Below are 23,727 nucleotides of genomic sequence, written 5' to 3' on the forward strand. Positions count from 1 at the left end.
GTGCCGTGCTGCTGTGTGCCCCATCATGGGGCGTCATTCTCCTCTATTCTCTGTTCAGTGAGCATTTGTCCTGCTGCTGCCTCTCCACTCTCTCTCCCTGGACCCTTAATTCTGTCCACAATTCAACTTCAACTTTTTGATACGATACTCATCTGAATTTGCATTATTTTCTCTCTCTCTCTCTCTCTCTCTCTCTGTCTCTCGCTCTGTCTCCTGCCGACTGCTGTTTACGTTGATTCTGATTTTAATCTTTCAACTACGCTGTGATGCTGCCACTGCCACTGTTTTTGCATCTTCTTTTCTTTATTTAGTTTTACTTTTGAATACCCTCTGTATATACCCTATATTCAATATCAAAGATTTTCGGAGATGGATCCAAAAAAGGGAACAAATTTTATGTGTGGTATCCACAATTTTTAAATAGACGGATATTCATATATCTCCCAGGGATAAAAGTTGATTCTCTAAGCATGTAGAACCTCTAATTTGTCCCCAAAGCGACCCCAAACAATGGGTATCTTAAATTCCACTATATTAAAGGCTCTCTTCTACTCTGCTACCTGTGCCTGTGCCCTCATGCCCCCATGCTCTCATGCTCTCTGTCCAGGCGAACAGGTTCCTCTTCCTTTTGTTTGGTCTTCTGCACTTCTTCTGCCTTCTACTTGCACTCATTCATTCGCATTCGCATGGCATTCTCCTGCACAAAAAAGTATCCTAATTGGTATTAAAATGTGATGTTACGGCGAGTTCTTTTTGCCATTTCTCCCTTGAAAGGTAAAAGAAAGAAAGAATCCGATCTCTCTGATCTTATCGCTGACCGAACGAGAGGAACTTTGGCCAGATTTTTCGATTAAATAAAGGGAGCACTCACTCGCTTTTATCTGGTCCACAGAATTAAATGTTTTCAATGTTTCTTTTTCCATAATTTTTTGCATTTATTTTTTATATATGTAAGTATAATCTTCTTTTTACTTTTTATAAAGAATTAATTCCCCAGTTCTTTGGCAGGGGATTACTTATAAATATAGCACTTTTTCCAGTAATTAAATTGATGGCTTACATTTTCCGCCATTTGCTGCCATTAAAATTTAATCACAAATGGTTTAATACTTGATAAAATCTTTGAATCAGTTATTCCTTGGTTCTGTTTTGGGGTTTTGGGCTTTGGGGTCTGCGGCTTGTGGTTTCCGTTGCACGTTTCATTGATTGATGTTCTGTAGGTCAGTTTTGAAGGTTTTTGCTGGCTCTCTTTTCTGATATTTTATGCCGCGAATGTTTGGAGCGAATCTTACTTCTGCCCCGCTGTCATTCGCTCTCTTGTGGATCGCTTTAGTCCGAAATTTAGCATTTACTTTGGAAATTTACTCCGAAATTTAACAGTTGGTTCCATTCGATGGTTTCCCCTTTCTGTTAGCGTAACAGCCAGAGAGCGGAGAGCGTACAAATAATAAGCGAGAGAGCGACTTTGGCTTGTGGAACCCATTTGGAATGTGTGCCCCAAAAGACCCCCACCGATTCAATCGAAATCCATTTAAAAAGGGAAATTGCAGAATATATATCCCAAATTCTCGTACATTTCTAGACCATCGAAAAATAATTTTGAATTTTAACAGCGACTCCGAATCGTTAACAGCACAAATGCGCATGCGCACGCGATCTTTCTCTCGCTCTCTCGCTCTCTCTCTCGCTCTCTGTTCGCTGGTCATTCGTTCCACACCGCAATGGCATCCACAATCCACAAAAACGTTGCATTGATTCGTGCCTCGGCACACGATTCATGAGTTCAGTCGATTCAAACGTTTGCGGTACTTTGAAGCGGTGCGAAGCGCGCGAGAGTTCCGTTCCGTCGTTCCCGAAAAAAGCGTCAAAGTCGTCATCGCCGTCGTCGTTCGTTACGTGCATCGTCGGTGTTTCGTTGCAAGAAAAGTGTGGCATAGATTTGCATGTGAATGAGAAAACCATAGATTGACCCCAGAGCTCCATTTAAGCTCCATTTAAGGCCCAGTTTCTGATTGATGGTTAAGCGGCAGCTTCGTTGTCCACCTCCTCCACGTCGTCGTCGTCGGTGCCATCGTGTTGCGCCTCCGAGTGCGTCGCGTCGCTCCGTTTGTTCTTCGTGAGGAAAAACAAAAAGCCAGCTCTTTGAGGCAGTGCCGTGTTGTGTCCCTGCTCCTTGCTGTTCCAAGTGGCGGTATGGCTATGGCTGCCACAGGCCGCCGCGTGTGACCGAGTGTCAGTGTTTAAAAAAAAAACAAAAAAAAGAGAGCCGCAATTGAATTGAGTCGCTACAGTCCCCCCCCTTCGGACATGCCACAGTGCCCAGGATCAAACAGGATGCCCAGCGGATTACACAAAAGGATTAAATAACAAAGTAATTTGCATACACCCCTCCCCACCCCATACAAATCCCGACAGGAGCGGCGCCACAAAACTAAGCATTAATTTATGTATGAAACCCAGAGCCCAGACCCTGCCCCAAGGATCCCTGCCTCTCGGCCCGGAGCGGATGTCCGCTCATGTCCATGTTGCGAGTCAATGAAATTTTTAATTGTGCACGCGTGTCCAGGGAGAGTCCCTCTCCTGATTAACCCCAAGCCCCAGTCCACCCCCTCACACCTCCAGGAGGCCGGGCTCCCGCCTGTCGTGTCCAGTGGGTCCGCCCCCGGCCTCGTGTTCATGTTTCTCGCATATTTGTCATGCGTTTGGTTCAACGGATGATATGTTGGCCAGTTTCCTGCTGCTGCTGCCTCCTCCTGTGGACACCCCTCCACCAAAGTGCAACCCCTGAACCGAGCCGACCTTTGGTTTGTGGGCGAAACATGGAAAATCATTACGAAAAAAATTACAAATAAAAGGAAACGAAAACTCCACCAAGGGGGAGTATCAGGAATATCCATAGCTCTAGTACTTACCTTTCAGATATTCCCCGAAGAGATTTCCTTCAAGCTTCACATGGAATAAAATTCCATTCCATAATAAACTCTTACTTTAAAGGGGATTTTTTTTTATAAATTTGAACGAAAACCCCAAAACCCATTGTAGAACTTAAGAAAGGAAATCTTAAACATAAACCCATTCTGTATCGCCCTCTCTAAATGGAATCGTTCCTCTCCCCACCCCACTCCTCTCTCTCTCCCTCTACTCCTGGCTAACTTTATCCACTAGAAAGTGGTTTTCTGCTCTTGTTCCAGCCCTTAAGCTCTTCCCAAATCTCGAACTTATTTTCAATTATCATGTCGTCTTCCCTTCAGTTCTCCCCCCTCCCCCCACCCCGACTGCACTTGAACTCCGCTACCGACGCTGTAGCTCTCTCTATCCCCCTCCTGCCAGAACTATCGCCAGCGAGCGACGCCAATTGAACCACTTGTCCACGTTCTCCCACTCACTCCCACTCCCGCTACCAGGGTGACGGGGTGACTCTCACTCTCCCCCTCTCCCACTCCATGGCGGGTCCTGCTTGCTCTCTCGTTATGTCGTTGCGGTCAGCGGTCGGTGGGAGGGGGACGCCGCGTGCCCGTGCTTCCCTTTTATGTGGATTGTGTTTGTGTTCTCTCTCTCTCTCTCTCGTTTTATTTTATTTTATTTTGGTTTGCACGCAAAAAGGAGACAGAGAACTGGTCTGATGCGTGTGTCAAAGAACAGAGAGGGGGTTGGGGCAGGGGGGGGGGTGACTGAAGCAGCCGGGCAGGAGGTGGGGAGAAGCCACCACATTGACCTCGCGCCTGCCGCCTGCAGCGTTAATTTATAATTTACTCTCTCCGCCTAGAACCCAACCCCCGTCCCACCGTCCCACCGTCCCCCCTTCCCCCCCCTTGCTGCCTTGAGCTTCCACTTTTATTATTATTATTATTTCCTTTGCCACCCCTCCCGCGACAACAACAACAGCCACAAAAGGCCAGCTCCAACCTCTCCTCCTTCCCCCCCTGCTGCTGCTCCTGCTCCTGCTCTGGGAGCCATCGTCAACTTTTTGCCACTTTTGACTTTTTTACATTTGCCGACGGGTTCGTCCGGGTCGCCCTCTCCTACCCTGTGATGCGATCGCATCAGAATCGATAGAAAATACCTTAAAAATGCTCACTTTCAAAGTGCTTCTTCGTGGCTCTGTTGAAGGCTGGGGTGGACTGGGGCTCTCTGCTGCAAGGGTATCAAAAGTTGCAGCAGCATTCGGTCCTTCCTTATTTTCACTGTTGTTGTTGTTGTTGCGGTGCCCGTCCCTTCATTTACTCCAAAAGGACCAGGAGAGAGGGGAGTCGCATTTCCCCACCGAAAAAAAAACACCTCCCACACTCTACCATTCCAAATCCCCTTTGTTGTTGCCTTTTCAACTACTGTGTTTTTTTGTTGTTTTTTTTTGCCTTGACATTTGTTGTTTTTGCGGAGTTTTTGCTTTTGTTAGCTTCTGTTTTTAGTGCCTTAATTTTGTGTGTTTTTTTCCCACTGTCTCTCTGTTAGTGTGTGTGTGTGTGCGTCTGCCTTTGTGTATGTGTCTCTCTCTCTCTCTCTCTCTCTCGTTTTTCTTTCCTTTTTTTGCTTTCTGCTTTTTTAAATATTTGTGACTTTTGGCCCCGCGACTGTTGCTCATCCTCGTCCTCTTTCTCTCCCTCTCTCTTTCTCTCTCTCTCTCTCTCTCTGTTCCTTTTACTTGCCGTTTAACGCGTTTCGGTTTGTTTTTTTGTCTCTTTGTTGTTTTAATTAATTTGTAAATTTACTCGAAAAGATTAAAAGCAAAAGAGAAGCAAATTAGCCTGCGACCCCAGCAGGAGTTCCCCTGCCCCCTCGCCTCTTTGCCTCTAACGAATGCAGATGTATGACAGATGTCAGAAGGAGAAGGCGGAGAAGGAGAGGGAATTTCCATTGGGACATGGGCTTTGAAAATATATGAAAAATAGAGACCCAGTAGGTCTTCCCCTGGAACTTCCATCAGACATTGATCATCAATGAATCTACCCTCATCTTTAATCCAACACAAAACTGAGCCCACAAATATTTCCAATCGAAGCCTGGCCCCTGGCCTATAAACACAAACATTCCTTCTAGACAGTCGATCGAATTTCCCAGCGAATCTCCGCTTACACAAGCGGATCCCCCCACCTCCTCCCCCCTCGTCTCAGCAAAGGCAGACATTACTTTTGCAAAAGAAATTTATTTGCAGCTGTTTTTTGTTTCTAAGTATTTAACTTTTGGATTTCTCAACCGCAATTGAGGCAAAAACTTTGTCATTCTCGGATTTGTGTCTGGAATATTGAGAAATGTGTGGCAACGATTCAGTAAAGTGGGGAGGGGGGCAGTGGAAAATTTCAAATTAAATAAACAAAAACAAAAACCAAAAAACTCCCCAATGTGCAATTAAAAAAATTTTACAGTCATAACTTTTTATTATGGAGCATAATTCCGACTTTTTTATGGAGCACGGCCCTGAAACCTGAAACCTTCAACGAGGAGCTCCTCGTTTCGTGTTTAATTCCGTTTTTCGTTTTCGTCCTGTTTTCCGCCCCCCACAAATAAATTTTCTTCCCTTTTGGCACGCAATTTTTCCCCACTCGAAATTGGCTTCGACTCGTTTCTGCTGCGATTTCGTAGGAGCAAAATATATACATATATCGAAATAATTGCATTATAGCCCTCACCCGACGCCGACTTTAATGCGTTTGCGTTTCATCAGATTTTTGTTTGTTGGTTTTTCGGTTTCAATTTCGGTAGTTTTTGGGGTTTTTCTAACTTTAGATTTTATCGCGACACGATTTCTGGTTTTTGTTGGCTTTTTATTGCAGCCAAATGTCGGACACGTGGATGGACCCTGTACACTAGACGGTAGATTTTTAGGATGCATCTTAATTGGCATTTTGTTGGGGACTAAAATATAGAACGCGTGCGGGGCCAAAGGGTGCTGCTGAAGCCGGATTAAATTTCCTTTTTTTATGGAATGGAAATCTGATCAAACAAAAAATATCTAAGCTCGAAAATAGAGAGAAAGGGACATAGTTAAAGACATATGATCTATGATCCCGGAATCCGTGAATTCTGGTCACATTTCTTCTTTGGGAAGCCTTCAAATGTGTCCATCTTCAATCTCTTCCCAGTTTTTCCTCTACAAAACTCCGCCTTTCCTTTCGTAATCCTCTGCAGTTCTTTTCCTGGGGCTTTTGCATAAACAACTAAGTTGAGTGCCACGTTCCCCCTCCCCGTCCCCCCCCTCTGTGGCGCCGCTAGAACACCCACGCACCCCTTTTGTGGCTCCCTGCAGAGGGGAGCGGCGACGGCAACGGCGACGGCGACTAGGCGTGAATTATGACCTATTGAGACCTCAAACAAGGCCCCAGCCAAGACCTAACAACAACTCGCACTCACACACACACAGGACGCTCTCCCTGTAGCCATGCCCCTCCCCTGCCCCCCCTGGGCTGTCGACAATCTTTTACTTTATGACTTTATTCTGTCCTCGTTTTATGCATTTTTTATGCCGCTCCGTTGCGGTTTTCTCACTTTGTTGGTCGACAAATCCACTTTTACCCCTTTGGCAGGCCCAGCCGCCCTTCCCCTCCCCTTAATGTACCCCCCATTCCACCCCTGGCGTCTTTGTTTCTGCATTATTTATGCATTATTCAGTGGAAGAGACAATTATTGGACGTCCAATGGGTGTGTGGCTTAATGTCTGTTGCAACATGTGGCAGGAAGACGGGTAGCAGGGGGCCACGTTAAGTAGATGCAATTGCAGTGGATTAGGAACTGTTGAACCAGGATATGATCTATGGATCTGTGGTTAAAAAATGGCATCTCCTGACCCCCCATCCTGTCGTCTTGTTTAGGCCTTCCCGTGGCCCATTTTGTATTAGTTGTGGCCTGTCCGTAGGGCTGCTGGTCAACAGTTGGGGAGCAGTAGAAAGGGGAGCAGTAGAAAGGTGGAACAGCAGAAGGGGGGAGCAAAAGGGGGGAGAATGATGCGAGAGGCGGTTTTTGCCTGCGTTTTTGTCTTCTTTGTGAGGCGGCAGCAGCAGCAGCACCTCCTCTAACGATGAAAAAGTGTTTTTGCCCTGTGCGTGTCCCAGAGCCTGCTCTCTGTTGTGCTCTCCTCTCCCCTTGCATACCCCCTCCCCCGCCCGTATGCACGTATGTATGCGTGGCCTCGCTTAGGAGCCGCAAACGCACACAAAAACTCAAAAGTAAAAAATAAAAGGAAAAAAAAATGTTGTTTTGGTTAAAGTTAATCCCCATTAAGGGGGCGGGAAGGTGGGTGTGGCCGTCAGCAGGTGGTCCTTCGGGGAGGGGTGGCTGGAAGGGAGGGAGCTGCAGCGACACTCAATGGCACTTTCCATTATGGCCATAAAGTGCCCGGCTGGCTCGCTGGCTAGCCCTTTGCTCCAAAAGTGGTCTATGTCTGCGCTGTCTCCTCCACCCTCCCCCCTCTCCCTCTTCAGGGCTTACGCAATGCTTTTTCGCCCTCTATAGAGGAGGAGAGACTCTCCCCAATTAAGATCGCGTGCCAAGCTTAGTAAGCTTAACTAACTCTAGATTTAGTGGAGTGAAATTTACATTTGTCGCCGGACAGCACCAGCACCCAGAGAGCGAGCGAGTCGGAGGGACAGATATCACAGGAATATCTGGCTATATACTAAATATAGCCTCTGATTCACTGAAACTATCAGTGTTCTCATAGGGCGGGGGGCGGAATGAAGCAAAAACGGATTTCTCACATATAATATATGAAAATTATAATTTTTTGGTATTTGCATTTTGAAATTAATGTTGGCTAAAAGGAAAAAAACTTACAGTTCAATGGGCTGGAAATATTTGTTCGGTGGAAAAATGCTTTTTTTTTTTAGGGCTTCTGATTAATTTCATAAATTAAACGAAATATAAATGCATACAAAATTAAAAAATGTAGAACAATAGTTTTGCTCCCACAGTGGAAAATTGTAAAACGAAAATGTTTTCATTTACATTTTGACAAAAATATAAAAATATTTGATTTAAATCAATTTCAATAAATAATACTTTAAATATTTAAAATAATTAATAATTTAAACAATTAAATTTTTAAAATAAATAATAATAATTAATTAAAAAACAAAAAATAAATGCAAGAAAATTAAATATGTATTTCGCTATTAAAATAAATAAATTTCAGATTTAAATATATATCACATTTAAAAGACAAATATTTCACATTAATAATAAATATTTTGCATATATAAAATAAATATATCTAATGTATAAAATTCTCGTTTCATATATAAATTGACTCGATTTCTTATTTCGATGAAATATTTTCATTATATTTCATTTTTGAAATATGAATAAATATATTAATTTAATAATATTAGTGGTATTTATTTTCAAGCGGCACCTATTTATTGGTAGTTGTCTCAAATGAGAGAGCTTTGCAATGAATGGAAAAGTTACACGCTAAAAGATGCGCAACAACTTTTTGTAAAAGTTTTCCTTAAGATAAGATGGGAAAATCATTATTTTGTGCATGCGATTGCAGCTTCAATTTGAAGTTTGAAGTTTGACTTTTATGGTAATTAAAAAGGCTAATAAAAAGCAAGAAAAAATATTCAAAGATAAAGTGCGAAGAAATCCAATTAAATTTGCGGCAAAGCCAATTAACGGGACAGGTGTCTGCCGCGGGGAAGGGGAGGGGTATGGGACCGGCAGGAGACCATCCTGCCATCAACTATCAGCTGTGCAAATACACAGATACAACTGCATAAACGCATAGACCGCCAATTAACGCACACACACACACACACAGAGAGAGAGAGGGAGAAAGAGAAATGTAGAGAAAAGGGACTACAGAGAGACGCTTCCTATCGTTCTTGCCACCCCCCCCCCCCCCCCCCCCCTCTCTGTCCCTGCTCTCTTTTAACCAAAAGAAAACGCGCCGCATCAAAGTAAACTTCACACCCGCCTCCTTCCATTCTCCCCCCTCCCTTCCCTCACTTTGGGCCAATGAAACATGCCTTAACCCTTGCGTGTTCTGCTGTGGCGCTATGCTCCCAATGCCTGAAAGGGAAAGCCATGCACCCAGTTTCTCCCCCTACCCCTCCCCCTCCACCACCACCACCTCCCTCCATTCTCTCTGGCGGCACATTTGAAAATAATTTTCCCGGCATTTGTTATCCCTATGAAATGTGCCAAGGATATGTGTGGCAAAGGGCCGACTGGGACTGGGACTTCCTCTGTGGCTGTGGCTGTATTTTCCCTCTCTCTCTCTCTCTCTCTCTCTCGCTCTCTCTCTCTCTCTCTCTCTCTCCTTGTGTGTCTGTGTGTCTGTGTTCGTGTTCCTGATGCGCCTTTTGACTCGTTACGCGGCACTGCTCTGCTTTGCTCCGCTCGACAAATATCCCACGAGTTTATCGGCTTCTGTACTGATTTTACCCTGGAAAAAAAGCGAATGCGCGGCAAAGGGATGTCTGTGATCTTCAGAGATCAGAGATTCATGGAAGAGTGGCTGTTTCGAAGCTGTTTAGTCGTTGGATACCCATTTGATTTCTCCCTTTTTTAAAATCCATCTTTATCTGAGCTTCTTTTAGTGTTTTTTGTATCATCGAAAACCCAGTAAGAGTAGTAAAAAATAATGGGTTTTCCTTTCAAATTATATGCCCGATTATTTAAAAAAATATATATATATATATATATATATATATATATATATATATTTATATAAAATATATATAGGTTGAAACGCGGCAGAAATTATCATTAGAAAGAAATAAATAATTAAATAATTTATGGAATTTTTTTTAATGTGTATTTATTTATGTTTATTTTTAATAATATTCAACATTCAAAAATCAGGAAAAACTATGATGATTTATGGGATATTTTTATTTTTTACACGGTACCCGCTATTCTTCATTCCTCTGCCATTAAACCTTTTTACACCTTTTTCCTTGTGTGTTTTTTTTACAACATTAAAAAAAGAAGAAGAATGGGAAAAAGTAAACAAAATCCAGGTTTGTGGTGGTGGCGGGGGCTCCATTAAATAAACAATTTTTTGTCATAGATACAGGATCCCATTTATGTATATGTATCTATTGCATAGAGGCGCAGATGCAGATACATATAGCGGCGTATCCACACGCAAGGGGGGGGGGGGGGGGGCAAAATTGTTGACATTGAAATTTTACGAGCTTTGGGATCACACTGCCTTTTCCATTTTCCATGCCACACACAGGGGAATCCGTTTACAGCCATATCCAGGCATGCCCCTTCTTTTTTTTTGTTTTTGACTTTTAATTAAAACAAAACAAAAATCGTAAATGAAAATGAAAAATTTTCGGAGCAAATGTGAGAGGGAAAACCGGTTTTGTTTTCCTGGCGGTCGGAAAATTGACTTGATTTTGTTTGCTTTTGATATTTATTAAGTGAAATACAAATATGTATATTCATGAAAATATGCCCTAAAGAGTGTCCAAATATTTTGGGAAAATTGTGTGCATGCCCCACCCCCAACCACCGCCCCCAGAAATATGCCAGTTTTCCATTTGACAGAATTTTGTAATTGAAGAGTTTTCCCAGCAGGTGAAAGTCAGAGAACAATGCAGCCAATTTCCAATTACCAGGGAAAACAAAAGAAAACCTGCTGCAGTTTACATCAAATTTAAGAGGAAAAAAAAAGAAAAAAAGGATTGTATTTCACTTTACCTTTAAGGAAAATTTGTGGAGGAAATCAAATATTAAATTCCATTATTTAAATGAGCGACGCCCCCATTGCCACTTCTTGAGGGAAATGTTAAGTTTTCCAGCGAAAAGATGGTGGGAAGAGCTGCTCTGTTTCAAAGGGAAATTCTGAAGTGGAAGGAAAATAAAGAAGCGAGAAATGAGATTCCTTTGCTGCAGAGAAAGCCAAGAGAGAGGGGGTGTCTGGTGGGTGGCGGGGTACAGAAATAGAAGTAACATTCTATTATTAACAATGCCGTCTCACGTTCCGGGCAGGCTGCAAGGAGCTTCTTGCCACTTTATAAGCAGCGTTGGGCGGCAAGGGGAAGCAAGAGCAGGGGCAGTGGCTGTGGCTGGGGTTGGGGCTGGGGCTGAGGCATGGTGGACAAGGACCATGGCTGACAATGAGAAGAGCAACATGAAACAATGGCTGCAACAATGGATGACTGCGACAGACGGACGGACGGAGGGAGGGAGGGAGGGCGGGACGGAGGGAGGCAACGCTACGACGATGTCATCATCTTCAACAAAGTGTTGACATCTTTTTGTCCATTCATTGTGTGGGTGGGTGTTCCGGGAGTCCATCCATCTATCCATCTGCTGCTGCTGGAGGTCCTTGCAGCAGCCAACAATCCTTGACTAACGCTATTCGTCCTTTTTAATTAATTTCACTTACTGCAGTGTCTGTCATTCCCCCCCCCCACCCCATCCCCTCTCTGCCACTCAATCTCTGCCTCGATTCACTTCTGTCAATGTGGCAGGTCCCTCCCCCCCCTCAATGGCACTTCACGTGGAGTTCTGCTTCTTTTTGGAGTTTTTCTTCATAAATTTATAAGCGTCACGTTGTTGGCAGTCGCACATACACATCTACCACCTACTCACTGCACACGTGCCTCACCTGTGTGCCCCAGATAGACACAAGACAGACAGGACACACCTCTCTCTCTCTCAGGAAGCAAAATGAAGAGATCAGAGAGTGTGCTGTGGTGCGGTGTAGGAGGCGACGTCACAGATACAGATACAGATACAGATACAGATACAGATACAAAAGAAAAGACAAGAGACAGCAAATCACTTATGCAAATTGGCTAAGAATTTTCCCGTTTATTCCACGCTTTTGCAGACAGACGGAGCAGGGGGAGGCCCCCCTTGGAATATTCGAAGGAAAACTCTTAGGAGGAAAATCAATTGAAAAGTAGCGAAAAACTCGGAGAGCAGACTTTTGTGGAACCTTTTCCCCCCCATAAATCTGTATCCCTGTATTGCTCTGCTCCTTAAAGAGCTTGCCACGTTGCCGGATTAAAGCAGGGAAAGCAGTACGAAATGATTCATAACTCTGCCGGAGATTATCTGGGGCACACTTTCACACCTCTTCCTTTCGTTCCAGATAAGCCACACACACACACAGCCCCAGTACCCCCGTAAGAAATATCTTATCTGTGGGGGAATGCTTTCCCCCCCTCCTCCCCTCTCCACCTGGCAACAATTACTCGTTATTCGTTCACACCTGCAGTGCGCTCCACAGTCCGTCCGGCCATTACTTCGTTTCCCCAAAAATTAAATAACCATCTGAACTCGAGAATTCCGGGTGCTCCACGTTGCTCCTCTCTCCTCCCATAAGTTATGGGTCTCTCCTTCGCCTCCTGTGTGTGTGTGTGTGCGTGCGTGTGTGGGTGTGGAAATTAGATTTCCCCAAACAACAGGTTTCCATTATTGTTTCCCTCTCTCTCGCTCTCTCTGCTCACCTGCCAGCCGCCTCCCATTCATCGGGCAGCGCCTTCTGAATTTTCTATCCCAATTCCATTCCGTTTCGTTTGCATTAATTTCGTTTTACATAATACATAAATATTATTTTATATTTGCTTTTATGTTTCCTTCCATTAGCTTAATTGCACAATGTTCCATTCCATTATTTTCTATTCCATTTAACCTATTTATAAAGACCGTGTTGCAATCTTGTAATTTCCCTTTCATTCAAATAACTGTATATTCCCAATACCATATACCATTCCATTCCCTTTTTGTCTCAGTGTTCGCTTTCACTATTTTCCCTATCGTTATGTGCCTTCAATTAGGTTCTTTTCCATTATTATACTCATTTTGTTCCATTCCACTTCGTTTCCATTCCATTCCTCGCCTCTAAATTGGAGTCCTGTTATGTTTTGGGGTCGCAGGGCCGGCTCCCATGGCTCGAATCTCGAATCTCGAGTCTCGAGTGGCAGCAATAGGCACAGCATAAATAAGCAGGCAACCTGCGCTGTCCGCCTCCTGCCACTCAGGTGGCAACATGCGGCATGAAGGACGGACGAGGATGGGTGGTGGCAGGTGGCAGGTGGCAGGAGTTGCCACTCGTCACTCACCCGTTTCGCCATTTGCCATTCATGCGTCGTGCTCGTCCTCGTCCTCGTCCTCGTCCTCGTCCTGGTCTCTCAGACATCATTCATACAAATGTCTGAGCCTCCTTCTACGACTACTCGTTGTGCCTGTGCTGCTCCGCTCGTGTTCTGCCTCTCCTCCTGCCCCTCCTCGTCCTGCTGCTCCTACTCTTGGCTTTTATTATTTATGTTACTCATTCGACTCGTATCCTGCTTGTTGATTGCTTTGCCTACACGTGTAGTTTGCTCCTCTGTTACGCAGTGGCTAGAATGTCTGCTTTTCCTTGCTTTTCCATGCTTTCCCTTGCTTTCCCTTATTTACCAATTCTTGTGGCTCCTTCTTCAGTGGCCTCTTCACTCCGCTCTTCCTCTGAGGGGAGTGGCTGGTGGAGGGATCTGCCACGTCTCGCGTAATATTATGAATGGCAGCTCATGCATTGTATCCACTTTATGCCACTGCCTGCTGCCCCCCCTGCCACTCCAGGCACTGCTTCTGCTGCTCCTATGGAAATATAAAGAAATTTGTGGCCGCCTCTCTCACCTTTAACACGCCTTCTAGGGGCTCAACGAGGGGCGGAGGGGAGGGCATGCCCGTAAAAGTGTCAATGTGCACCCCCCTCTGCCCCCTCTGCCACTCTGTGTGTTTATATTAGAAGAATAGCCTGTAGGAACCCCTCCACTCCACCGCTTTTGGCCAAAAACAAAATGCGTTCAAGAAAACCGGTAGAATGGAGGGAAAAATAAAGTAGAGCACATAAAAGTAACACATGAGAGAAAAACGAGAGGGAAAGTGCTTGTCGGAGGGTGAATGGGGGGCAGAGAAGTTTTCCAGGGAGGGGGTTGGGGGCAGGACGTGCAGGAAGAGTGATATTACTTAAATCTTTGCATTTACCTTGGAATTAAGTTGGATATTTCATACCTCAAAGCGAGACAGAGAGAGGGAGAGAGAGAGAGTGAGAGAGGGAGAGCCTAGATCCCTATGGTGTGTCCTCTGACTTTTACTTTCCCTGCTCCCCAAATCCCCACCTCCCCCGGCCCCCACCCACTTTGGGCTAATAATAAATTGAGGTCAATTTGTTTTGGCTGAAATGTTGAAAGGTTGACAACAAATGTACTCCATATTCCTTTCCATTCCATTCCTGCAAACAACAAATTCTCGCACTTTATTTGTTTCCCTTCCTCTCTCCCTCTTCTTACCCAAATTCTTGTTAAATATATGAAATATTTATTCACTTATTATTTACACCGTCATCGAGTCGCTGGTGCCCCTTGAAACCCTGCCCTGCCTTTGGTCGAGGCTCTACTGTAAACTATCCGTGATATGGCCCAGGGGCCAAGGCTGATCCCTGCGGTACCTTAAATATGCATTTAAATATTGCATTCCCCATTAAAACGGGGCGGTGAGGTGGAGTGTATACATCATTAAACTTATTGGGTATTATTTTTCAGGACAGTGGGGAGGGGATATGGCAAGGAATAAGATTCCAAACGATTCCTGCGTATCGAAGGATATTTTCTGATTCAAATACACACGTGTGTGCTTTTCTTCTCAGTCGCCAAAAGGGCTGAAAGGAAGGGGGTCCTAACTGCGGAACAATTACACTCCAAGGAGTAATTCCAACCGAAATGTATTCAATTGATTTTATTTGCTTTGTTAGAGAAATATTTTGGTGTTTCTTTTTTAGTTTTAGATATTTTTGTATCTGATTTGATTTATTTGCCTTATATTTAAAGCGCTAATCACAAAAAAATTTTAGTGCTATAATTTAAATATGTTTGCAAGTGGATTTTCAATATAAAACATTTGTTTAATCGTGATTGATTAATTTTTTTATTGCAATCTAACGTTTAAATTTTATATTTTAACGCTTAATTTATTTTAGTTTTTTTTATTTATTTTTGATGTATTTATTTATGGATATTTGTATTTTTTTTTATCTTTGATTATTTATTTACTTTTGATGTATTTATTTATTTATTATTTATTAATTTTTTATTTATTTTTGTATGTACTTATTTATTTATTTATTATGTATTTATATGGGATTCGATTTTCTTCCATTTTCAATTAGAATTGGAATTACTTCACACAACTTCAACAAAACATCGAATCCACACACATTCCCCCATCCATCTCCATCTACCCCCCCTTCCTCCCACTGTTCCCGCCTCTCAATTGCATTTCGAATTTGAATTTCTGGCGATTCTGGCATGAAAATTCCACTTTGTAATTAAGGAAACTTGATTGAACACGTTCCCGAATGTGTCCGTGTATGTGTCCGTGTGTATGTGTATGTAGATGGAGATGCAGATTTCCCCCAAGCCTTTCCCCGAATCTGCTCCACATGATGCACTTTACACCACCAAAATATATATGGATCGTTGGAGAGGGCGAAGAGGCGAGTCCCCTCACGTCCTCTCGTCCCTGATTCAATTTGCAATTCGAATATGTTTGCTACATCATGTGGCATGTTCTGTTCCTCTTTGGTTGCATAAATGAAAACTAATTCGTGAAAATGTTGTTCTTGTTTCCCCCATTTTGCTTTCAGTGGCGTATGTCAGCGAATGGTGGAAAAAATCGAATCCGTATTGAAAAGCCGAGCAAATCCGTGGAGAAAAGATGAGTAAAACAAGCGAAAATAACAACACGAACGAGAAACAGCGGACAGCGGATCCTCCATTGGGAAACAACTTATGAGAAAAACTGGAAAAACACTGGAAAAACCCTCCCCCCAGAAAAACAGAAAAACTGATTGAAAAACCAAACGAAAAGCAAGAAAAGCGAAAGTACAGATAAAAGAAAACAGTTAAAAGGTAATAAAAAAAGGAGTACAACAGCAAAGTTTGGAAACTGGAAAAATACACCTGGAAAATGGATAGGGATAGTTTTTCCTCTGTTCTTACGGGCCCACGGCAAATGCCGCTGGCCCTCTTCCTGGCTGTGGCCACTGCCGCTCTGATGCTCTTCCAGGATGCGGTCGAGGCCGAACAGCATCCGGCAACCGCCGATGAAGGTAAGTGCTGCCTCTTTCTCCTCTTTCTATTTTTGTTAGCCTCCCAAAAGTTCTCCCAAATGTACAGTTGCTCTCGCGGTAGCAGCTCAAGTGGAAAAAGAGAGAATAGAAATGAAACCACAATGGGATACCCTGTAAAGGGGCTTCCATCTCTAAAAGACAGTTAGAAAATCACCCAAAGAACGTATCTTTCAGCTTCCGAGTGTGTAATCGATAGATAAAGATAAAGATCATACTATAATTATTTATGGATCTACAAAGTTTGATTCCCGGAACTTATCGCCTTTATTCCGAATATAGAATAAACCCAGAAATAAAAAATAAAAAAAAATAAATAAAATAAATAAATAATAATAAAATATGAAAAAATTTGATTTAATAATATTTAATATTTCATGTTTAAAATAAATATTTATTTTAATTAAATATTTTAATTTTTCGTTTAAATTTATTACCTTGATTTATTCTATTCTTTATTTTTAGTCTTTGGTCTTTATTTAGTCTTATATTTATTTTTTATTATATTTTATTTGTTGAGACAACGAGCTTTTTCGCTGACTATGATTGTTCAATAATTTCACAAATTATTAATTTCCGAAAACGTTATAAATTTTATTATAGGTATTTTTGTGTGTTGAGGGTGGCCGAAGATGCCAGAGCCTTTTACAATAGTATTAGAGTGACACACTTGGATGAGGCAAGCGAGCCGATCTCGAGCCAAAGTAATAGATTGGGGACAAAAAGGGTCTGTTCTCCAACTATATCAAGCGGTAACTGCTAGAGCAGGCGCAGCTGCTGACGGCTTAGCGACGGCATAGGAAAGAAAAGATAACAAGAGCGAGCATAGATAAGAATAGATGATTAAATGAGAGCATGTTGCTGAGCGAGCATAGATAAAGCTACGCTTACGTTACGTTAGTTTAGTATAATGACCAAAATAGAAAAGAAAGTGAATTGATAGGCAATAAAACAATGGTATAAAATTTACACTCGGGCTTCGCCCGAACATACTCCCCCCGTGGAAGGATCCATGCTTTTCACCTCATCTCGTAGAGGCAATAGACATAGTTTTGCAAGTGCTCTTCGGCTAACACCTGTAGCCATCCTGATCAAGGCGACTCGAGATACGCCATCAGCTCCTGGGATGAGCTCGAGGATTCTCGCTAGAGGCCACTTCAGAGGAGGGAAGTTCTCGTCCTTAACAAGAACGACATCATTGACGTGAAGCTCAGGATTCCGGGTGCGCCACTTCGTTCTTTCTTGAAGACTGGTTAAATACGATTGGCGCCAGCGAGACCAAAAGATTTGCTGAAGCTGTGTGACCTTCTGCCAACGGTCCAAGCGATCGACGTTTAAATGAACCAAGTCAGGCTCCAAGAAGGTTGTGATAGGGGCGCCAACTAGAAAATGGCTGGGCGTGAGTACATCGAGATCTGCAGGGTTCTCTGAAAGAGGAAACAATGGCCTTGAATTAATGATTGCACAGATATTGCACGCGAGAGTGCGCAGCTCATCAAATCCAAGAAGCGAGGATCCGAGGGCACGTCGAAGATGATGCTTAGCAAGCTTGACTGACGCCTCCCACAATCCTCCAAAATGTGGCGATCTAGGAGGAATGAAACGCCAATCGATGCAATCGTTGAGAAAAGCTTGATGCACAGCTTCTTGATGACTGTCGCTTAGGAATAGCGACTTAAGTTCCGCCAGTTCGTTCCGCGCTCCAACAAAATTTGTGGCATTATCTGACCAAATACGAATCGGTCTTCCACGGGTGCAAATGAAACGGCGAAGAGCAGAGAGGAACGCAGATGTTGTAAGATCCTTCACAAGCTCGATGTGAACCGCCTTGGTGGAGAAGCATATAAAAATGCTCATGTAGCACTTTAGTGGGGGCCGGTTTCGAACTTCTGATTTATACAGGAACGGACCGCAATAGTCCACGCCGGTAACTAAAAATGCACGAGATTCGCTGACTCTGTCCACCGGAAGATCTGCCATTATTTGCTCGAGAGTTCGAGGCTTCACTCTAAAGCATCTGACACACTTTTGGATTACGTGTGCTACGGTCTTTCGGCCACCGATTGGCCAGTACGTTTGACGAATGATGGCTAATAGCGACTGGGGTCCAGCGTGAAGGTGCTTTTCGTGTAAGTGCCGTATCAGAGCAGAAGTGATGGAATGATTCTTGGGCAATATTATGGGATGCCGTGCTTCAAAGTCCAAGGTAGAGTTTTTAAGACGCCCTCCAACTCGAAGCAAACCGCAATCATCTAAAAATGGCGAAAGAGAGGCGATCGAGCTTGAAGCCTTGATGTCCTTTCGCGTTTCCAGGGCTCTTATTTCAGTGGATAGACGAGATTGTTGAGTAAGACGAATAAGCAGTTCGGTTCCCAAACGCAAGTCCTCCACAGTTATTCCAGACTTTCGTCGATGAATGAATTTGCATACATACGCAAAAATTCGTTGCATTTTGGGGAAGGAATTTACAAACTTTGATTCTTCCACCAAATATCTTGACGCGCAGTTTGTAATTAGTATGGTTTTTCGTGCCTCCAAAACCGGCTCTGGAAGAGCAGGTGTACTTGGCCATTGATCCTTACTGGCTGTCAAGTATGTAGGTCCATACTTCCAAAGATGAGAATTGATGAGCTCAGCTGGTAATGATCCTCGAGAAAGCATATCGGCAGGGTTTAGATCAGTTGGCACGTGCAGCCAAGACATTCCAGATGTGAGTTCCTGAATAACAGAAAGTCTATTAGCGACAAATACATTGAAGTTGGATGGTTGATTCTTGATCCAAGCCAAAACGACTGTGGAGTCACACCAGCAATAATAAGAGCACTTGAAGTTCATCAAAGACACTTCATGCATAAGCTGAGCGAGTAGCGCTGCACCACATAATTCCAACTTGGGTATTGTGATAGTCTTCAGTGGCGCTACACGAGATTTGGAAGATAGAAGATTTGCCTTGACTCCATTGTCGCCTTGCGAAACAGCGTAGATGCAAGCTCCATAAGCACTCATGCTGGCATCACAAAATCCATGCATTTCAAGGTTGCTGCTTCGAAGGAAAGATAGGCGCGGGAAAGAAATTTGTTGCATAGAGTCAAACTGCTGAATAAAGTTGATCCAAGTTGTGCGTAAGGAGACTGGCAGACTTTCATCCCAATGAAGCTTTTCTTTCCACAGCTGCTGTAGAAATATTTTTGCTTTAGTAATAACTGGCCCTATAAGTCCGAGTGGATCATAAAATCGTGCAATAGTTGACAATACAACTCGCTTAGTTGGTTTCGAAGGGACTTGATTGGGACAGAATGAAAATAATAGCTCATCCGAAGTGGGATTCCATGCTAAACCTAGCGTCTTGGTTACATCGCTGCCATCAGTAAATTTAACAAATGTTTCCCTATCTTCATGGGGTGTTTGATCGAGTACATATGTATCGTTGGAACACCATTTTCTGATCTTGAAATTTCCTTTGGCTAATAGTCCTGACACCTGGCGAATTATTTCCAGCACCTCATTTGTAGTATCTCCCCCCGTTAGCAAATCATCCACGTAAAAGTCCCGCAGCACAACTTCAGAGCCAATTGGATATGACGAACTCTCGTCTGCCGCTAGTTGGTGCATAGAACGGACGGCCAGAAATGCTGCTGGTTTCGTTCCATAGGTCACGGTATCCAGCTTGAATGTCCTTAGCTCCTCGAGGGGTGAGTCACGCCACAGTATGCACTGCAGAAAACTATCTTGGGGCGAGACACGGACGCATCTATACATTTTACAAATGTCACCAGTCAATGCTATACGAAAGGTACGAAATCGAAGAAGAGTCGTAACTAACTTTGGCTGAATTGTTGGGCCTGACATCAATATATCGTTGAGGGAATATCCTGTAGATGTACAAGCGGATCCGTCGAAAACTACTCGGAGTTTTGTGGTGGTTTTGTCTTCTCTTAAGACGCAGTGATGAGGAAGAAAAAATTTGCATTGTTTAAGTGCGTCACTTTTGACAGGGGACATGTGATTCAAATCGACGTATTCCTTTATAAATGCGGCGTATTGGGCCTTGAGAAGCGGTTTGCGAACCAACTTGCGCTCTAGATTGAGAAATCTGCGATAGGCTTGTTGATAAGACTCTCCAAGAAGACTGTCACTCAGCTTTAAAGGCAATTGAACGCAATATTCGCCACTTGGAAGCCGACCGCAATGTTTTTTGAAATGTTCCTCGCAAGCAATTTCCTCCTTTGTTGCTTCTGTAGCGGGACCGTGGCAGTTTTCCACTTCCCAGAACCTTCGCACTAGCTCATCCAAACCAACGGTAGGCGTTTGACTCAATTCCGTCGAACTAGAGGCAGCTAGGAGCACTGAGCTGCGGGAGTACTGACCTCCACCTGTGACAACCCAGCCGAGACGGGTTTTTTGTATTATAGGAAGTCCCCTCTCCAATTTGATCTGTCCAACGCATAAAATGTCGTAAAATAAGCTGGCTCCAATAAGTACATCGATGCGCTGAGATTTGTTAAAGTGTGGGTCAGCAAGGCTGATATTGGATGGCATTTCCCATTTGGATACATCAAATGAAGAAGCAGGCTGGTTTCCTGTAATACGTGGAGCAACGAGAGCTGTGAGACTCGTGAAGTAATCGGAAGTCCTGGATTGAATGACCAAATTAACTGAACCTTCCGTGTGAAATGCAGAATCAGCGCCGATACCCGATACTGATACCGACCCTTTGGCTCGTTTCAGCTGAAGCCTCTGAGCAAAGCGAGAGGTTATTAAATTAATCTGAGAGCCTGAATCCAGAAGAGCCCGGCAAGGAAGAAGATCACCAACTCGACTCTTTATCATAATGACTGTCGTGGCTAGAAGCACTACGTCTGAGCTAAGATTCTGAGCAGGAGGCGAGCATGGTGATGAAGCGGCAACAAGAGAACTTGAAAGATTGGGGCCTGGGCATAAGTCTGTCTGAATAGGAGACGTAGTAGCGTTTGCAGGTTCCGTGTTAACTGACGTAGGCAGCGGATTGTTGATATGTAAAAGGGTATGATGCTTTTCACCGCATGTGCGACAAGAGCCTGAACTGCAGGAGGTATTCCGATGTCCCTTCTTCAAACAGTTGAAGCAAACTCTAAGCTTCCTTGCCTCTCTAAGACGCAAAGATGGCGAAAGGTTTCCAAAGCGAGTGCAGCTGTAAATGTTATGCCCTTTATTATCACAGAACACGCATTCCAATACGATTGTATTTGTAGCAACAAGACTGTGTTTTGAATGAGTGATTCGTTTATGTTTTCCAACCTGACTGCTATGGATTTGAATCGACATAGCTTGATCCATGGTCTCCATGGCTTGACATCTCCTCTCCAAAAAAGCCGAAAAATGGTCCCATGTTGGTATGACGTTAGGGGGCGACAGCTCCTCCCATTTGGTCCTGGTATCAGAGTCGAGATACTTGTATGTGGAGTTAACGATGATGCATCCAGCTATTTCCTCCATGGTACCCATCGATCTAAGCGCTCTCATGTGAGAATGAAGCTTGTCCGATAAAGTACGTAGCTTTGTAGTTGACCCATCTTCAACCTTCTCATGCCTCAGAATCTCAGCGACGTGTGCCTGAAAGATTAAACGTTTATTATTGAAACGATTGTTTAAAATGTCCAATGCAATATCATAATTGCTCTCCGATACTTCCAAAGAGCGAACAGCCTCCAGGGCAGGTCCATCCAAACATGAGCGCAGGTGCTGGAACTTCTCAATCTTTGATAGAAAGGGCTCCTGATCTATTACTGTGCTAAACATCGAGTAAAAGTCTGCCCACTCAGTATAACCTCCACGGAAAGTGGGAAGTTTAATGTCAGGAATATGATATCGTGACCGTACATTTCCGGAGGCAGTAACGTTGAGCTCGGGTCGTATCGTTGAGTGATGCGGCATGTTCTGGGTAGTCCTGCGGAGTGCTGAGCGAATACGAACTTCGATTTCCATCGCCAAATCGTCAAAGTTGTTGCTTAAGTCGCTGCCAATTTCGCTTACATCAAGCTCTTCTAAATTAGAATGAGTAACATTAAATGAGTCGGACATTTTTTCCAAGAATTTTAAATGAACACTTAGCGCATCTTCACTGATTGGGTTGTTTTCATCATTCAATATCGTCTCTCGAAGTGAAACGGCTTTTTTGTATATTGAGAGTGCCTTTAGTTTGTAAAAAGACACCCTGTTTTCCGGCACGTCATTAGACTCATCCATTTTCGACAGGCAGCAGCGAGCAAAGCACAAAGAAGAATCGAAGAACCAACCGTTTGATTTTTTTTGGTATGCAAGCGCAAGTGCAGCGAACCCGAAGCCGCTAATGCACGTAGCTGTATTAGTGCTTGTAAGCAAGCGCGCGACGAAATGGGAACTAACCGCTTCGCGTTCGAACAGTTATGTTTAGCGGATAATTTTCACTGTTTATAATTGTTTATTTCCAAATTGTTACTGACTATCACGTCGGGGTCACCAAATGTTGAGACAACGAGCTTTTTCGCTGACTATGATTGTTCAATAATTTCACAAATTATTAATTTCCGAAAACGTTATAAATTTTATTATAGGTATTTTTGTGTGTTGAGGGTGGCCGAAGATGCCAGAGCCTTTTACAATAGTATTAGAGTGACACACTTGGATGAGGCAAGCGAGCCGATCTCGAGCCAAAGTAATAGATTGGGGACAAAAAGGGTCTGTTCTCCAACTATATCAAGCGGTAACTGCTAGAGCAGGCGCAGCTGCTGACGGCTTAGCGACGGCATAGGAAAGAAAAGATAACAAGAGCGAGCATAGATAAGAATAGATGATTAAATGAGAGCATGTTGCTGAGCGAGCATAGATAAAGCTACGCTTACGTTACGTTAGTTTAGTATAATGACCAAAATAGAAAAGAAAGTGAATTGATAGGCAATAAAACAATGGTATAAAATTTACACTCGGGCTTCGCCCGAACATTATTTTTTCGTTATTTATTTCCTACAACTTTTAATTTATTCGATTTTTAAGTATTTTATATTTTTTTTCATGTTATTCATTTTTAAATCTATTTAAAACCCGTATATTTATTTTAAATATGGCTATAAATGACAAACCCCTTTGCTCGAAAATTACTGGGTATTAAAAAAAAACCTAAAAGAAGAACAAAACTAATTTTCAAATTGCGTGAAAACCTCAATTGAAATATAAACAGCAGCATTAACCGTAACCGCACAAAAATGAGCGGTCGAAAATATTTTTAATTTAATGCAGGGTTGTTGCAACAAAAACAACAGCAAAAGCCACAGCAACAGCAACAAAAACAACAATAATTTAGATATTAACACTTTGGCATGCAAGGGGCATGGGTATGGTGGGGGTGGGGGGTGTCAGGCAATCGTTGGGCTTCAGTGATTCTCGATTCTCGAGACTCGGAATTCCAATTAAAGAATTTAATGAAATGAATTTTCATTCCAAACAAAAGGATCAAATATACCACACAAGGGGTTTTATAATGACATTTCATGGAAGTTCAAAAGGGGAAATTAGAGAACACATCAGCAAGGGTTTTGTTGTTTCGTTTGTCCCCAAAAACCCGAATCGAACCTCAAGCTATGATTATGTTTAGTTTTTTTTTTTTTACCATTAGGGTTTACCTAATGGAAGGCGTAACCTCT

At 43.2% G+C, this 23,727-nt stretch overlaps 3 protein-coding genes across 5 annotated transcripts in view; 1 reads left to right on the forward strand and 2 right to left on the reverse strand.

Annotated features, from left to right (window-relative positions):
• Positions 1 to 23,727, reverse strand: part of LOC26533523 (uncharacterized) — an 88,432-nt gene that overhangs the window by 57,503 nt on the left and 7,202 nt on the right. The gene's annotated exons all lie outside the window — the stretch shown is intronic.
• side-V (sidestep V) overlaps positions 1,756 to 23,727 on the forward strand; it is a 53,295-nt gene continuing 31,323 nt past the window's right edge. The window contains exons 1-2 of the mRNA XM_033377310.1: positions 1,756 to 2,371; positions 15,587 to 16,051. Of these exons, the coding sequence (XP_033233201.1) occupies positions 15,910 to 16,051 (142 nt within the window). The 5' untranslated portion in view covers positions 1,756 to 2,371; positions 15,587 to 15,909. The remainder of the gene's footprint in view (positions 2,372 to 15,586; positions 16,052 to 23,727) is intronic.
• On the reverse strand, positions 17,025 to 22,536 carry LOC117183489 (uncharacterized). Its single transcript, XM_033377309.1, has 2 exons — positions 17,355 to 22,536; positions 17,025 to 17,276 (listed from the first exon to the last, which is right to left on the reverse strand). Exons 1-2 carry the CDS (start codon positions 22,292 to 22,294, stop codon positions 17,036 to 17,038), a joined length of 5,181 nt encoding a protein of 1,726 aa, XP_033233200.1. The 5' UTR covers positions 22,295 to 22,536; the 3' UTR covers positions 17,025 to 17,035.

Source organism: Drosophila pseudoobscura, chromosome 3, assembly GCF_009870125.1.
Source record: "Drosophila pseudoobscura strain MV-25-SWS-2005 chromosome 3, UCI_Dpse_MV25, whole genome shotgun sequence".
NCBI classification, from domain to species: domain Eukaryota; kingdom Metazoa; phylum Arthropoda; class Insecta; order Diptera; family Drosophilidae; genus Drosophila; species Drosophila pseudoobscura.

Excerpts from the sequence above, each read along its gene's own strand:
- LOC117183489 (XM_033377309.1), bottom strand. The coding sequence starts at position 22,294 with ATGGATGAGTCTAATGACGTGCCGGAAAACAGGGTGTCTTTTTACAAA. Across the intron at positions 17,277-17,354 it reads GTCACACAGCTTCAGCAAAT|TCACGTCAATGATGTCGTTC; the intron begins CTTTTGGTCTCG and ends GAATCCTGAGCT.